Source organism: Procambarus clarkii, chromosome 67 (genome assembly GCF_040958095.1).
Source record: "Procambarus clarkii isolate CNS0578487 chromosome 67, FALCON_Pclarkii_2.0, whole genome shotgun sequence".
NCBI classification, from domain to species: Eukaryota; Metazoa; Arthropoda; class Malacostraca; order Decapoda; family Cambaridae; genus Procambarus; species Procambarus clarkii.
In genome coordinates, this window is record NC_091216.1 from 25248752 (window position 1) to 25266509 (window position 17758).

Consider the following 17758-nt stretch of genomic DNA (forward strand, 5'->3'; position numbering starts at 1 on the left):
TAACCCCAGTGCAGTAGCCATATATCACATCAACCTAATGTTTTTAAATAAAGTAAAATGTTTAATTCAAATTAAATAAGAAATCACCAATAATTACTTGAAAACCCATACATTTATTTTTTTTTTTTTTATCTACTACTATCGGCAGGATTACAGAACAAGAATTTAAACCCCAGACCACCATTGCTTTAGAAATACAAATGCCAGTTAAACAAGTTATATACTTCATGCGCGTACTAGTGGCTTTACAAGATTGTAAATACTATGCTATGTATTCTCACAAACCCAATGTACCTTCTTGTATATAAATAAATAAATAAATAAAAACTTGTCTTCAAAAAGTAATATTCCATCCATTTGCAGACGACGAGTCAATGGCGTAGGTGAAGATATGTTGACCAAACCACACACCAGAAGATGAGGAGAACGACGTTTCGGTCCGTCCTGGACCATTATCAATCGTGTGTGACTTGATAACGTCACATTCTACGTACAACTTGATGGTGGTCCAGAACGGTCCGAAACGTCGTAGATTCTTCATCTTCTGGTGTGTGGTTTGGTCATCATTGCATCCATGTGGCAATCATAGGCACATATGCAAATTTTTGTTCATGTATGTTGTTCCCACTCTTTCTAAAGGTCAAATTGCCACATCATATATATTTAAATATTATAGACCGCCAAAAAATAGTCTAAACACCATTCTTAAATATTCCTAGGCCTAATATAGCACACATACGTGTACTATATTAATAGAATAGCATGAATTGGGTCTAGGATTTCTGGAAGTTAGGTCTTATATTTGTTGCAGGTAAAAAAAAAAAAAATCATAGGGCCTTATTCACAAATGCATGAAACAATCGAGGGACCCCACCTCCACCACGTTACGCGGTAATTGGTTCCACAAACCAACAACCCTGTTATCGAACCAGTATTTACCCAAGTCTTTCCTAAATCTAAACTTATCCAATTTATACCAAAAACTTGACCAAGAATTCTAATAGCATCTAAATGGCTCTGGTAGAATTTCTACCACAATTTTTTTTCTTTAATCCTGAAAATCAGTATTCTTCTGGATGAAGGCCTGTAAGAGAAACAATATAATTTGAACATTAAGTGGCAAGTTCCATTAAGAGCCTACGAGTTCCTAAGTGTGTAACCACTCATAACTGGGCTTATACCATTTCCCAATTTTGGTTACGAGAAAGGCCAAGGGAATACTGTAAATTTTGATGTCAAGCCATATAGTTTTCCAAACTGCTCAAGCTGTCTTTATTAACATCCTCCACCAACACAAGCTAATCATTGTTTGCAGATCAGTTACTTTTCCTTAGCCAATTCAGTAACTAATTATTAAAAGAAGGCACCAAGCCGGGAAGTTCTTAGCTCCTCTTAAATTCTTCTAACGGAGTTCTGAAATACAGTAAATTATATATTTTCACTGAGATTTATAATGCCAGCAAATTAATGTCTGCTGTATATTTATATACAGTTCAGCACCTGTATATACATGCATTAAGTTAAAAGTTACTTGTAAACACTATTTACAACATTCTCATCACTGAACCTCATGTTAAAAAAAAAATCATATAACACAAACAGCAACTTCATGTGAATTAATAACTAGCAAAGCTTACATTTTTTATATTTCATGTTCAATAACCAATTTTGAGCAATGGTAAGGCAAAGATGTGTATGGATATATCTAAGTGAAGTGGAGAGGACCTGCATGGGCAAGTTTTGGTAAAATCTATGCAACTAGTTGTAGAGTGACTTAACCCTGTATATGTAATTGTGAAGTAAAGAAAAACCTACATAGGTTAACATTTACCAACTTAAGATTACATTATTTTATTGGCAAAAATTATAACACTCCTGTTCTTGCAATTATTTAAATTATATTCTCATCATAATATGACAGCAGTAAAGAATGCATATACTGCATATTTTTGTATATATTTACTGTGCTGCATGTTTCTTAGTTGATAACCAACTGCTGAGTGTAGCAGTACACCACTCCTGTGCCAGGTAAGTTACGGGCTCACCATAGCCCGTGCTACTTGGAACTTGTTCCGAGTAGCTGAATCTATAACAGCATGTTTCTTTAATTACTCGGGAAAGATCAGTGTCCGATACAAGAGACACACACATCATGCAACAAAACTTTGTGATGAAAAGCAATTTCAGTTGGTTATTACACTGGAGGAAAATCACACCTCATGGATGACTAAATAACTTCATGCAGACTGGGGCTATGGATTATAATAAAAGTCCTGCATCCTGGGTCAGCAGTATTGTGATCATCTTGCACCTTTCGTCTATTAGAGATGAAGTGTACAGTAGTTAAATAATATACACAAAAAGCCAAGAGAAAGATACTAAGGTACATTTGACCTTTCGGTGCACCTACAACCAAAATCCTTAAGTAGAATCTACTTTATTACTTCAAATAATTCAAAATATACTGTATTCAGTATACTTAACATTCTTCAGACATTAAAGAAAAGACAGAGGGTGAAAAAAAAGAAAAAGGCGAAACTTTTTCATATTTATATAATAAATGATATTTATTTGGTAAATATCAAGCTACAAGTATTATTATATTCCAATATGTGTTAATCTTACCTAATTTTCATACTGGGCGTTACAATTACAAAAGTTTCGAGCTTTAGCCTTATATCTAGTGATGAACATTGAACTACAAATATTTTCTTAAATCTCACACAAGCTCCTACATACCTTCCCTACAACTATGCATAGCAAAGACAAATTTTCATGATCAAATACTTAAAGCAACTGTTTCCCAATTCTCAGTTATGATGGAAGATAAAAGGATGATTTCAATACATGCGGTAATTAAACAAAAATATCTATATAAGCATACATTCAATGCAATTCTGAAAACTAGGGTCATTTTCATCAACCCATTTAGTAAAAACTGTAGATACCACCAAGTAGAAAAACACGTGTCGATATATCCAGACAAGGCTAAAGTTCTGTGATCTACCCACACTCGGGAATAAACAGGCTTAAAAATCCAAAAAGTTAAGTTTCTAATGGCTTACACCATTTTGAGAAATCTGTACAATAGCTTATTGCACAGTACATCATCAATTCCTTATAAACCCAGCATTGCTTAGTAGGCTATGCATCACATAAGGTGCTGTTTCGAACACAAAATATTCTATGAACAGCAAGGGAAACTTGAGCTCAGATTCTGTGCTACAAAAGCTACTGATTTACCAAAGTATGTTCTGTGCTTTATACAAAAAGTGTAGTGCATCTAGGAATGAGAATTCTTAAATGCATACATAAGAAATGTGCATTCCACTGGCTTTCTTACACGGAGAACTGATCTGCATATCATTAGAAAACGGAGGGAACAGCTTACTTGAAATTCAGAATATAAAATTTATCAAACAAATATAAAGCCAAAACCATATTTAGTATTATGACAAACAAACAAAAATCAATGGATGGGAAGACACATTTGGCATGAGGCTTTTAACTTGAGAAACAGTAACTTAAGCAGCCATCCAGAACAAGCTAAGTACGTAATGCACATTACCACTGTTAAGGTAGTGCTTACCTCAAATCAAGGCTTCAGTTATGCATAGACACTTATGCAAAACATCTAGCATGTAAAACTGAATAAATTAAGCAATGCACAAAATAATAATCTATGTAAAATTACTGTACTTACATTAGAGTTTAATACAATGCACTCTTCAAACAAAAGCTATTAAAATACATTAATACAAAAAATATGAGTGCAATAACTTTGTAAAAACGATATTAGTTTATAATACCAGCGGCATAAACTTTCACTTCAAGTTAGATTTTTTACATATAACTAGTGAAAGATATTAGAAAAAACTTTTTTGTACTATCTATAGTTACCTCTTTGAATTTGTTTGTGCACTCTGTTCACAAGACTATGTGAAGAAGCCCAATAAGTGGTGACTTCTAACTCCTTAGCATACATTCACTCAATAGTTTCAAAAACAAAAAATATAGATTAACATCAACTTTCCTAATAATTTTATTTGGGGGAGGGGGGGAGGGAGGGAAGGGTTGATTGTTAAATGCTCAATATTGCCTAAAATAATATACATAAAACTTTAAAGAAAGAAGTTATATTTCTTCATATCTTTAACATTTACATTGTCACAACAAAATATTGGCAATATACATTATTATAAACGTAAATATGTCTACATCTATGCAACTACAACGTATTCCATACTAACCTAAAGAGATAAATTTTCGATAAAATGCTCACTTTTGGGAATTAATGTCAATCAAAAAAGACATTTCAATAAGGTAAAATGCAGTGATATTAACTATGAAATGCTGGAAAGAGGCATCATATGATGAATGTTAATAGCTAATGTGCCTTTACAACTGTCAAATGTAAGCCTAACTGGAACTTGTAAAGGAAAAAGTAGAGCACCTTCCTTAAACCTAAATACCCCTTGTAATGAAACAACAATTAGTATATGACCAGGTGCACCCTATATACTACATATGTTCACTCAAATTTAAAAAGATGTCATTAATTTTGTAGAATTTTCGCCATTATACTCTAACCGATTCCGATTATCAAAGTGACGAGACGTGTGGATTACAGCACGTACCGTATCATATTAAGCAACAGTAACTCCATAACACTGTATTTGTGAAGGTGAAGAAAAGACCCCAATTCATGTGTAAATGTATTTGACCAAATTTTTGGACGAGACCTACATTGTTTATCAAGGTGCTGCAAGCAATGCTCTAGACAAGGATTCTAAGTACGCGCATTTAGATTCCTTGTTCAGAACATTGTTTACAGAATCTCGATAAAGGATTTAAGTTTCATCAAAACATTTAGTAGTAATACTTAACACATGAATTGGGCCTTTTCTTCACCGTCATTTAAGCACTACACAATTGTAATAAGTTTCACCACTGCATTTGTCTTGTATATACATTTTATATATACTATATTTATATTATATACGAGTGTATGTATATATATATATATATAAGCAGCATCCACATCTTCCAACACAGAACTGGTAGCTACACTTCTCTACATCTGCAATGGCGAGATACTATTCCTGTACCCATTTTTGGTTTCAAATTCGCTCTTTAAAATCATGAAAGAAATCTAATACAAAATTTATTCCCCCCTAATTAAAACTCTGAATCCCATAGTTCATTATATAAAACTAAACTACAAAAATTTTAAATAAATTCTATGATGTACTTTATGTAACTACTCAAAAATGTATATATATCTTTTCTTTAAAGTTGAACAATCCACCACTTACGGCAAATATTAGACAGACAGCTCAATTCTGGCTAGTTTCGTAATTAATCTGATACTTAGAACAGGCTATCCAAAACTTACATTACTTTTAATTTGGACTAAATAGAATTTCTCAGTAATCAATATTGCACACAACAAAACTTAAGGTCAGATTGGTTTGTTAATATATTAAATACACTTTTAAAATAATTGTTTATGGCAGGGTACAAGGCCTCCAGCCTCTAAATACCCAACATTACAAGAAGACTGTGCTAGGAGCCCCCACACATTGTTGGCACGTGAAGACATGCACCGAATATCAGTCTCACGCAAGTATGGTTACACCAGTCAATTGGTGATGCTGCTTAAGGCTACCAAGTACAAGGAAGATTAAGGCATAAATTTAAATGAACAAAATGAAGGCTTCTTAAAAAAAAAAAAAATTGTTTAGTGAAGATCATTTGATATTATACATCAGTCAAAAATGTTAATGATATATTCTACATTTTATACATTTTTATTAAACAAAATTAACTTGTATTAAACACACTTTTCAAGATAAAATGGGATCAAGAGTTTAAACATTATAAACTTGGCAATTGCTAGAATCATTCATTTACAAAGAATTAACCAACTGTTCATTTTAAAAGTTAAAAAAAAAAAATAAAATAGAAATAAAATAAACGATAACTCGAGAGATAAATACACATGAACTTTTTTTCATGCTATCTTGAGGTTATCTTGAGATGCTATATACATAACACAAGAGCTTCACTAACAAGCCTTTAATATTATAGCTGACTGCAACTCCAGGGTGACACACTAAGCCTTCCGCCCGACTCCTCTTAGAGAAAGGTAATGAAGTCAAATTAAAGATTCTCCTCTCAGAAAAAAAGTACTAATAAAGTATAATAAAAATTTCTTAGTAAACTATTACTTTTGTCTATCACATACAAACTTTTAATATGGCAATTAAAAAAAATAAATGTTTAAAAAATATGCTATGCTGGCTCCCTTCTCAAAACAGTAAAAGGTTTCTCCTGATAGATAATACTTACCATAATTTTGTTTACATTATCTAACGTGATAAATTTTGTTTCCTCCTCGAATACATTTTACAAACACACACTTTTCTTTTGTGTATGCGAGGGATGCACGTGTGTGATGTGACCTGAGTGTATGTATTTGCACATTTTGACTGGTATTTATGCACACATCTCTATATGTAAAATACACACCTACATTCACATGTCTATGCCCATATCTGTTCATGTGTGTGTGTGCACATACAAGTCTTTGTATTGTGTATACAATTGTATGTTCTCCAGTAATCAAATATGAAGGTGTACGTGTACTTGCCTAATCATGCTTGCAGACAAAAATATCTGTAAACAGTACAAAAAGAGGCATACCTCTTTATGTATACCGTAGGTGTCTTAGTGCATGCATGTTTCAATATGAAGGTATGCATTATACATCTGTGTGCACATGGGAAAATAATTGGTAAAAACATAGCCATAATGTACTGAAGTTTTAAAAAATTACACAAATTCCTAACATTACCATTTTGCCTCTTTTTTGTTTTTTTTAATTATTCATTCAAGCAAATAACTATATAAAATAAGACATTTCTTTTTTTTTTTTTTAGAATTATTGCAATTCAAGTGACGTCGTCGATTCTTGTACCCCACGCTTCTGACTGTACTGAATTTCTACAATTTGATAAAAGTACCATGAGCTGAAACAACATTTACTGGTCATAAAACTCTGAGTAGGAGCGATTCTTTCCTGCTCGACGAGAGCGAGAACGGGATCCTTCAGAATAATTGTCAACAAATCTCTGCGTGGATGGTCTCTCTTCACGCATCTTGCGTCCTTCCTTCAACATCTTTTCCTGGGAAAATAAACGGTTAGATTATAATAACTATACTGGGATGAGAAGCATGAAGTTAAGGTAATGGTGTTGGGTTAACACCTTTATTGGATAGAGATGGTACTTACAAAGTATTTGATAGAATGTCAGAATATATCAACTCAATTAATTATGGAACCTTTAACAACAAATACATTGGGTTAACAGTACAAATGACTGACAACGTACAGAATCAAAGTTGACAGTTAATTTAACATGAAACCTATTAGTAAAATCTTTAAAAATATTGATCAGAAACACAGTTCATCAAATTGTACTGTTCATTAAGTAAAGTGATGGTCTAGCTTCTGGTATGATTCATACTTGATTGCCACCAGTTCAAGTTTTGTGGCATTGCTCCTTCACTCCAGCCAAAGTTCCAGCTCCTTGTTCTCACATTCCTTCCACATGCTTACTAGCTTAGCACCTTCTCCTGATAACTAACTTACCTTACAGACATTTAAGGTTATTTATTTATAAAAAAGTAAATACCGAGGAGAAAGGGGGGTTGCAATTCTGAATTTTCTTTATTCGGCTTGTGTAGTACTGCTTATCAGCTGTAGATCTTATTCACTTTATATTTTTCTTTTAGGCTAAAACCACGAAGTTTGTGATACTCCAAGTTTTGTGATGGAAGTGTTGATATAAACCTGTGCATCTAAGTTTCTTTTGTTATAATTACTACAAGGCATTGTATATACATTTGCTATAGTGACTTGTTGCTGCTGTTAGTCCTCCTTCTGACAATGGAGTAAAGTGTAGAGTAATTATCAATTGAAGGCACCACCTGTATCAGAACAGTAAGAATCAAGTACCGTAATTATAAAAAAAAGGAACCAAGCCTGGAAGAACATCAGTGTTGCTGGATATTCAAAAGGAGCAAAATATCACTTAGGATGCCAATACAAGAATAAATGGACATAAGGTGAACGATATCAAGGATATCAGATTCCCCAAGGATTCTACCGACAGACAAATGACTCCGAGGGGCAATATGAAAACAAAACATACAATCATCCTAAAAATTGGAACATTCTACAAGAAGAGGTATGACTAAGTGGCACAATGCAGTTCAGATAATGAGGACAGTATTCCATTAAGTGGTCAGGAGTTAAGAGTGTGGCCAATACATAACCAAGCCAGGGCAGTTTTCCACTATCTGTTACGGTGGTAGGAGGAAGGCCAAGCGGATAAGTTACTTGCAAGAGTGCAGTTTGTTACCTGTAACGTCTGACCTATGACCTTGCCAAAAGTCACGGATTGAGGAATAAACAAATAAGTAAAAATTTGAATAAGGAATGCCTTTTTTGGGGGGAAATAGAAAAAGGGCAGAGGCCTCCTTTGAGGCAATGTCCGCATGTTTGTTTAAAGTAATACCGCTATGGCTAGGAACCCAGCAAAACTCAACTGTCTTGAATCTGCTAGAGATAAAAACAGCCACTATTGGATTTCGACTATCAGCTGAGGTGTCATCTGTAATGGTGCAGAGCATCAAGATGTCGAAGGATAGGGAGAGGAATAGGTAAGGCAGCCATAATCGTCTTCATTAGGTGATACATAGTCAGGGCACATTTTCCAGCTAGAAGGGAAAGCCTCACTTAAGAGATTTCAATGTATGACTATAAAGTCGAGTACAAAATTAGGTTGAACCTGTACAAACCTAAAAAGTTTTCCTGCGATTGATTGTGAAGGTCTAGGCTGAACAAAATCAAACCTAACCAACACACCTTTTGACTGACAAGGAAGGTCTAGGTAGAACCTGAATACATACCTAGATACAACCCTGGTTTGTGTAAGGATTTTGGGTGGAACCTAAACAAACCTAAACTGACTTTTCTACAAACTCCCATTGTAAAGTTCTGGATCAAACCTAACACAAACCCAAGCTAACCTAACCACTAATTTGTTAGAATATGTTGTAAAGGAATAAACAAGTATTTAAGCCTAAAAACAGGTTGAACAATATTTCTGAAGGCTTAAGTGTAAAACTTATCCTAGGTAAGCCCAAAGGAACAAGATTGAAAAATCGGGTTATGGGAACTTTCTTGCTTTTCAAGTCAAGAATTAAAAAGACAGAAAAGTCCTACTATTAAAAGTGATCTAAACTACTCTAAAGGGATGGCGACCATGACGACGGTCGAGGATGTAGTCTGGAGGATGTAGCAACTTTGGTCATGAAGATGTACCGAGTGTCTTCATGGCAGTCTTCGAGTTCCCTATTGCCAATTGCAACAAAATGTAGGAGAATCACTGTGCCAATTCATTTTCTAACAAACCTAAAACAGAGCACTGCCCATACTGTACTTCAGACCTGTCAAACTGACGGTCCCCCGAGACCCATATGGGTCACAATTATGTTATGAGGGCCACACATGACAACTAATTGAAATCATTTAATAAAAATTATTGCAGAATATTTCTTCTATTATATTATATAACATATTACAGTATCCTTTGTACAGGCCGCAGGTGTGCTTGCTAAAGGCCACACGTATGACATGCCTGCTCTACAGGACACAGTGGCTAGGCACTTGTGTGCAAGGAATTGCTGGCTATAAATCTTAAATGTCCTAAGGAAGATCACAATCACCGGACCTCGATTTGTTCTATTACAGTGGTGAGTAAAAGTAAACAAGGTAGGTTTCTGTTGACTGGGAATTTGAGTATCACCATTTGGTATTATTAATTTGTCTAGGAGAGGAAGAATCATCTATACAGAGAGTATGAGTTCTCCTTCACCGAACTTGTTCCAAGTACAGTCTGGATTGAAAAGGAATGCAGATACTGAATAAGGAATAGTATAGTATAGTATAGTATAGAATAGTATAGAATAGTATAGTATAGAATAGTATAGAATAGTATAGAATAAAAGGCCATTTAGAATTGCAACTCCCCCATCCTCATAGACACTTGGGAAAAGCTTGTTACACGAGTAATCACTCGCCTTTCTGGTCTCACGTCACCTCATTTTTACCCTTTTAAGCATTTGATCTGCGCACCTCTCAAGATGAAGCCCTTACAGACTGAACATTATCTTCAATACAGTTTAATCACAATTTAGTGTATTTACTATAAACACTTAAATAATTAATTATACAAGTTCAAACCAATTCTAATTTGAACTGTAAAACAAATATGGCTCAGACATACATTATATCCAGTATGCAGTTCCTAATAACTTAAGACATATGAACTAAACATTCAATGGATATCACAATCACCTTAATGTTTACAAGACATGAATTAAATCTTAAGTAAAAATATTCCATTGCTATACTAAAACAGATATGAAATATTACAGTACTATATTATTGAATTAATGGTTTCATTACCATTAATCCAGAGAAAGGTTAATAATAATAATGAAGGCTATATAACACAAAAATCATAATTCGTTATATTATTCACCCTATACAGCCTGACGTACCACAGCAACACCTCACTCCTGCAACCATCTACAGCTAGCAACACTGCATCTTCCATCAAGATGTATTTTAATATTTTCCTCGTGAAAAACTAGTGTACAAGATGGAGAGAGAAGCTGGGATAATTGGGTACACACTAAACTTGGTATGGACAATGGATCCCACTCAGAGGTGATGAGATTGAGGTTCGACACAAATGTGGTCTCCCAAGGATCATTGCCGTTTTAAATTTGTGTGAAAGACCTACCTAAGGGAGTTAGTTCAAATATGTCCATGGTTTGCAGATGATGAAAAGCTAATGAGAAATGTAGTGAACTAGGAAGATTGCAGAGAAACACAAGAAACTCTTGACAAACTGCAAGTCTGAAGACAAAGTGCTGCTAAGAGTTTAATCCCAAAATGACCAAGATTATGAGAATTGGAAAGTGATTCAGAAGACCATTTGAGGAAATATATAACATTTGAGGAAAGCAACTACAGAATTCAAAATTATTTGGGAGTGGATAGATCTGCAAATATGGGAAGAGGGGAAAGCATTGGAACCTTATAGAGCCTAAATAGGTTCCAAGACAAACAGCCTATGTGAGGCCAATATTAGAATATGCAACAGCGACATGGAAGTCGCGCCTAAAGAAACACAATGTAAAATTTAAAACAATTGCCTAGCTTTGAAGGGATTAGCGCAGAATGAAGAGGACTAAGCTACTTGGACAGAAGAGAACAAAATCTCACTCCTACAGGAGAAAGGGACCAGGAGCTCTTTGGTTGGAAAAATCTTAGGGAGAAAATTGGAAAGGTGATTTCCACGCCCAAAGTTTGCCTCCTTTAATGCTGAGAATGAGATCGCTTGTGCACCCTTGGTGAGTCATGGTGTCATACCTGTCTATATCCAACACTAAATAATTTTCTGAAAGTCTCGGCTGGAAGAAAACCATTACTGTATCGTGAGCTTGTACTAGGGAGGATCCTAAATAACTTCACTTGGAAAATAGGTCATTCAAATTATTAAACTAAAATATTCGGCCATTAAATGTGATCGTAACTTTCACATTCCATCCTTTCAACCAAATTTAATCAATAATACATTCAAAGATATTATTTTAAAAATCCTTTGGCATTAAATAAAAATATAATTGTTATAATAATTAAAATAAGAAAATGCTAATAAGTTAAAACAATATTGGCCATTTTGATTAAATAACTTCTTGTTAATTTTAACTTGGATAAAAAAAATATTGGTTTCTTTATCCAAGTTTATCCCATTCTTCTATAACATTGCAAGTAAATTTGACTTCCAATGTCTTCATAAAAATGTAAACATTTGAGGCATCTAAAATGACAAGGAACTACCGAGATCTCAATAAGACTTTCCATGTTAATTGAAATTCCTTGTTAACAAAACAATAAGAGATGAATCAGCTGATAATGAAACAGGTGTGAAACAAGAGAGATGCCCCTCACACCTTCTTATTAGGTGAATTACTCTCCTCTTCATTTTCTTGTTCTTCATCCTCCATATCCTCTTCCTCGTTTTCATCTTTATGTTTTGTCTTTGTGTCCTTCTTTGTGCTTGCCCTCTTGTTTGTCTTGTTCTTTAAAGGTTCTTTGGTCTGTAATAATTTAAAACATATGTTGGTTTCAAGCCTAGGTTAGACATACATATGAGTTGGGATGGATATAAATAGGGGCTGCCTCGTATGGGCCAATCGGCCTTCTACAGTTACCTTCATTCTTATGTTCTTATTTTGTATTCCTCTCATTACCTTTCAATTATAATTATCAGCCTCTGTAAACTTTCTTTTGTTAACACAATAATACTCACACAATAACATAATAATTGTCATAGCTAACTTCCCATTCTTTTTCAAATCTGGAAACTTTGAAAACACTCTTTGACTTGATATTAAACTTTATATTAAATGGGATTTGACAAGGATATTTTGAGCAAAATTTCTAATCAAGCAACATATTGCTACACTATACAGGGCATATCTACATTTATACTTAATATTAAATCTTGGATATTTACATCACAAAAAGGCTTGTCAATCATTTGCAACTGTATTTTCCAACATGTCGTTAACCCTTAAACTGCTTTTGTAGCTCTCAAGCAAGAGGAGCCAGTGTGCCTATCACCTGTGGAAGCTTTAATGTGCCCAATAATACTTAAAAGTCCTAAAGATTCTATGTCAGCATCATTCAACACTAATGACCTTTAGCCATCATTAGTTATATTGAAAAATCTTGAAGGCCCTTTGTTTCTTACTGGAAATTATTTATTAAAAAAAAAAAAATCCTGATGCCCATGCCAGGAACCAATGATGCCACAGAAAATTTCAAGGGCTTTTATGGACCTGGAAGATATTTGCGATGTGATGTATTACAAATTAACTTGAAAATAAATTTTCAGAATTTGATGTTTTCAACATTTCTTCACCTCACAAAAGCCAAACGTAAATTATTAGTTTCCCCCATCAGAAAGAAATGTTTTACAAAAGGAAAAAACAATTATATATATTTTTATGTGCACCAGATTATTTACCTAATTATGGTTGTGCAGTTTGAGGGTTAAACAAACTGTGTGTGACTACTTGCATTTTATGTAAATTAATATTAACTGATAATAATGACCGTGCATATCTGTTTGATCATTTTTTTATACATTATAAATTACCAAGTGGCTTTTAAATTATGCAATGGTTACAGTATTTTGTTGATTACCTCAGATTTCTAAGACCACCTCAGTTGCCTCCTGTGACAATGCTCATTTTAATGACAAGTAATCTAAAGACAAGGAACTACGGGGTATTCAAATGGTCATGAAATGGTTTGGAGAAGAAAGATTTGCTCAAACAATTTTAGACACCCCACACGGACATCCAGGTGCAAGTAAATACTTTGACATGATCTCCAATAATTCTAAGCAAGCAATCAAAGCATTACTGCTTCGATAACCACAGATAAATCTGATCGCTACTGACCCTCACCTGGGTTAGAAATGCCAACGAATTTACTTCTCGCCCAATGTGCACATGCTATATTCCAAGCTCCGCAGAGGCACATTCAGACCACTGGTTGCTCTTTGAAAATTGTCTTTGGATTTGAAAATGTCAGGATTATTTTCCCTCACATAAATTGACCGAAGACTGACAAACCTCGGTTGTCTTCTCTAGCTATTTGGTGGAGCTTTCAGCTGGGCCTGATTTCTATCGAGTGTTTCCACTACTTGGACGTGCCATTTCAGATTGTCTATGTCAAGTTTTAGGACCTAGCTCTCTGATTACTCACATCTGGTTATAATGTTAGTATTTAACATTAAAGAGGACAGCAAACCTGCTGGCCACCTATTCTATATTTCATTACATTGGATCCTGCTTTTTCCAAGGTTCCCAGATCTCCTGGAGATATGATCTATAGGTTATCTTGAGATGATTTCGGGGCTTTGGGTGTCCCCGCAGCCCGGTCCTCGACCAGGCCTCCACCCCCAGGAAGCAGCCCATGACAGATGACTAACACCCAGGTACCTATTTTACTGCTAGGTAACAGGGGCATAGGGTGAAAGAAACTCAGCCCATTGTTTCACACCAGCGCCCGGGATCGAACCCGGGACCACAGGATCACAAGTCCAGCGTGCTGTCCGCTTGGCTCCCTCGGTCGGCCGAGGGAGCCGGTGTGTTCCTTGGTTGACATACAACATACACTTTGAAGCATTCACCAGACAACCCAGATTGAACCCTCTTACTGATAGGTAAAAAGAGTTCTATCTGTTTTCCAGATGTGTCTTGTAGGTTCTTGAAGGCACCCTCTAATTCTGTTTGGAGTCCTTGGACCCCTGATTCCCCAGTATGTGCCTAAGGGTTATTCTCGAGTTCTCTGCCTTTGTGGCTCAAATGTGCACCCAGTTTTCCTGAGGTGTTTTTTCCAGGTCTCAACAACTGGGCTTTACATGTGCATTTCATGCTTTCTCAGGAGAGCTTTCCAGCACTTCTGGGAAGACACATTGATCCAGGGTGTTTGTACTCTCTGGTTTGTACACCACCAGAGAGTCCTGATACACCAGGACTCTCTGGTGGTGTTTGTACTCCAGGTTGTATTCTCCAGCCCCCCCTTGTCCACTAGTGTCCTCTGGGGCCTCTTGGGGTTCCACAGCTGGGTATCCCAGGATCGTGATTTATAACCTTCGTCTATAAACATCTAAACTTATTTCTGGGGCACATTGCTCCATTTGTTTTTCCGAGTTAATTCTTTTGCGTGATTTCCAAGTCATTGTGCCTCATTTCATGGGAATGTAGCTGGGGTACAGGGTTCTGTGTCTGGTTCTGGGGAATGCCCCAGGCTGGGCCTTCTGATTCTCTAGAATGCAATTCCACAACTTCTCTGGGTAGGGTTTTCATTAACCAGGTGAATGAGATTTACCTAGTTCTTTGGGTGGGAGCCCCAGCTTGTCATATGCATTCCTTGGATATTTTTGTGAATTAGATGTTTTCAACATCAAATTTAATTTAACGTTGATCTAAAATTTAATCAAACACCAAGTTTCCCCGAGCATTTAGGAATGCTCGGGATTTTTGGATCTTGGAATTTTTCATCTCCTCCAAGATGTCCTGCAATTACCCTAATATTGGACTCTTGAGACCCCTAGATATTTTTCAAATATTCTCAGCTTGAATGCGCAATGTCCTTGCGTGTTTTTCAGTTCCCTACTAATCAATTGGCAGTCACCAGATCCTTATTCTCTAGGAAGTGATATGGGCCGGTACTGTGTGTGTGTGTGTGTGTCCTGGCCATAGCAGTCCCGGTTAGCCTTAGACATGTTATGATTGCTCTTTCAGGTTTCTAGCAAGTGGCTCGTATGCTGGCTTTCCTTGCAATTTTGTCTGATATTGGTTCACGACCTCAGGATCTCTTTCTAGTTTTCCATTTTTCCACCTTCAGATTAAATTGCCAGTCTCTTCATTACACGTCGGGTTTGGCCATACCTCAGCCTTAGTGCTTGGTGGACAAGTTCCATACCTGGTCTACAGTTCAGAGCTGGTATCTACCTCTCTTCGTTGTTATTTGTGCTTTGGGTTCCCTTCATATCCCATATTTTTTTTTTGGGGTGGAAGTGTGTCTTGGGAAATTGGCTCAGTAATCAATCGAGATGATCTTAACAATAAAGTGTCGAGAGTATTGAAACACTTCTTCCCAAGCAGCCCCCTCTGTTGCTTCCATTCCCAGCCCTTTGGTCCCAGGATCTCTTAGCATATCTAGATATCCTGGGCTTAAAGTGTGGGCTGTCAGCTCTTCTGCTCTATAGTGATACACTGATTGCTACCTGGGTAACAGTTAGTTTATCCTGTTAGCAGAATAATTAATTTCCTTATATTTCCAAATATCAATTGAAGGTGTTGAGAGGTTTGCTTTGCTCTTTGGTATTAGAGAGAGCAGTTACTCTCAGAAGTGGATCAAGCTATTTCCTTAGCCTCTTCTCTCCCTAACTACATGACTAGACTACTTGAAAGTACCTTGTCATGATGGAGTAAAAATTGACTACAGCTTACCACAAGAGCAGTGTCCTGGTTGAATCTGCCTCTGGCTTAGTAAGCAATCAAAAGAACACTTGAATTTGTTGTTTAACCCTCTCAACACCTTAACATTGTAAATGTGGTCAACATTTTCAATATCTCTCATAGTTATTACCAGAGACTTAATGAATGATTTGACTACAGATCTAAAATGACTCCACCCCTTTAATTAAGATGAGAGGCATTCCTGAAGAACAAAAAATCTGACAAATGAATCATTGATAATGAAACAGGTGTGAAACAAGAGTAATGTCATCACACCTTTTTAACAGGTGTATCATTATCCTCTTCTACGTCTTCCTGCTCCTCCTCTTCCATAACTTCTTCCTCGTCTTTAGTAGGTTTTTTCTTTGTCTCCTTCTTTGCACTTCCCTTCTTGTTTGTCTTGCCCTTTATAGTTTCTTTCTTCTGTAACAATTAAAAAGACAACTTTTTTTATTCCTCTTATTCCCATCCAATCATAATATTTGTCAGCTTCATAGAATCTTCCTATCCATCTTATGCTAACTTTCTAAAGCAATAATTGCCTCATCATCCATGCCTGTGTTTCGTGAAACTGTCTTTCGTGCCAAAACAATAATGTACACCCACAATTATTGCCTTTCAAAAACATGAACAGAAATCTATTATTGTACTCCACTAGCTAACCTCCAATCTTTTAACGCTTAATCATTTCACAACTACCTTTTTGTTTCATTAATAATAAAACAGATTTGGTGATTCTTATGAAGTAAATTCATCACCAACCTGTATAATTATTGCAATTAACTACTTCATAAATCCCCCAATTTGTAGTTAAAAATTAAATCTAGAACATCTGCCTCCCCATTAGGTATATTAACAACTGAAAATGGTACACATTTCTATGTAACTGTACAAACTCGGTGCAGATTTTATAGTTTGACACATCGTACTTTGATGTGTCAAATTATAGTCATTTCAATTATTATAAATTTCAACTACTTTTATCATATACGATAAACCATATTCGTATGAATTATGAATGATATAACAAGTGTTGTAATTTAAGCCAATTATTATTTTCTTGATAAACTTTGAATTTATACGAATGCATCACTATCTTCAATATCTGAGGTAGAGCCGACTTTATGCATGATGTGACTACAGCAACAAAATGACTCCATTCCCTTAAACAATTACAAGAGAATTCCTTGTCAACAAAACAATGAGAGATGAATCAGCTGATAATGAAACAGGTGTGAAACAAGAGAGATGCCCCTCACACCTTCTTATTAGGTGAATTACTCTCCTCTTCATTTTCTTGTTCTTCATCCTCCATATCCTCTTCCTCGTTTTCATCTTTATGTTTTGTCTTTGTCTCCTTCTTTGTGCTTGCCCTCTTGTTTGTCTTGTTCTTTAAAGGTTCTTTGTTCTGTAATAATTTAAAACACACATTTTGTATTCCTCATTCCCTTCCAATTAGAATTATCAGCCTCTGTAAACTGTCTTCTGTCATGTCAACACATTAATGTACACCCACATTTATAGCCATTCTACAACATGAATATAATTCTATAAAATTCTAGCCTCACGCCCCTCT

At 35.5% G+C, this 17758-nt stretch overlaps 1 protein-coding gene across 8 annotated transcripts in view; it reads right to left on the reverse strand.

The window, feature by feature from the left end:
* Positions 1-5791: 5791 nt before the first annotated feature.
* Positions 5792-17758, reverse strand: part of LOC138349485 (ABC transporter F family member 4-like) — a 56444-nt gene continuing 44477 nt past the window's right edge. For 5 of the 8 annotated variants that reach the window (XM_069310506.1, XM_069310504.1, XM_069310507.1 and 2 more), the window contains 4 exons: positions 17444-17590; positions 16459-16605; positions 12094-12240; positions 5792-7187 (listed from right to left, as the gene is read on the reverse strand). In XM_069310506.1, coding sequence (XP_069166607.1) covers positions 7044-7187; positions 12094-12240; positions 16459-16605; positions 17444-17590 — 585 coding nt within the window. In that variant the 3' untranslated portion in view covers positions 5792-7043. The remainder of the gene's footprint in view (positions 7188-12093; positions 12241-16458; positions 16606-17443; positions 17591-17758) is intronic. The other 3 variants (XM_069310502.1, XM_069310503.1, XM_069310505.1) reach the window with 3 other exon arrangements.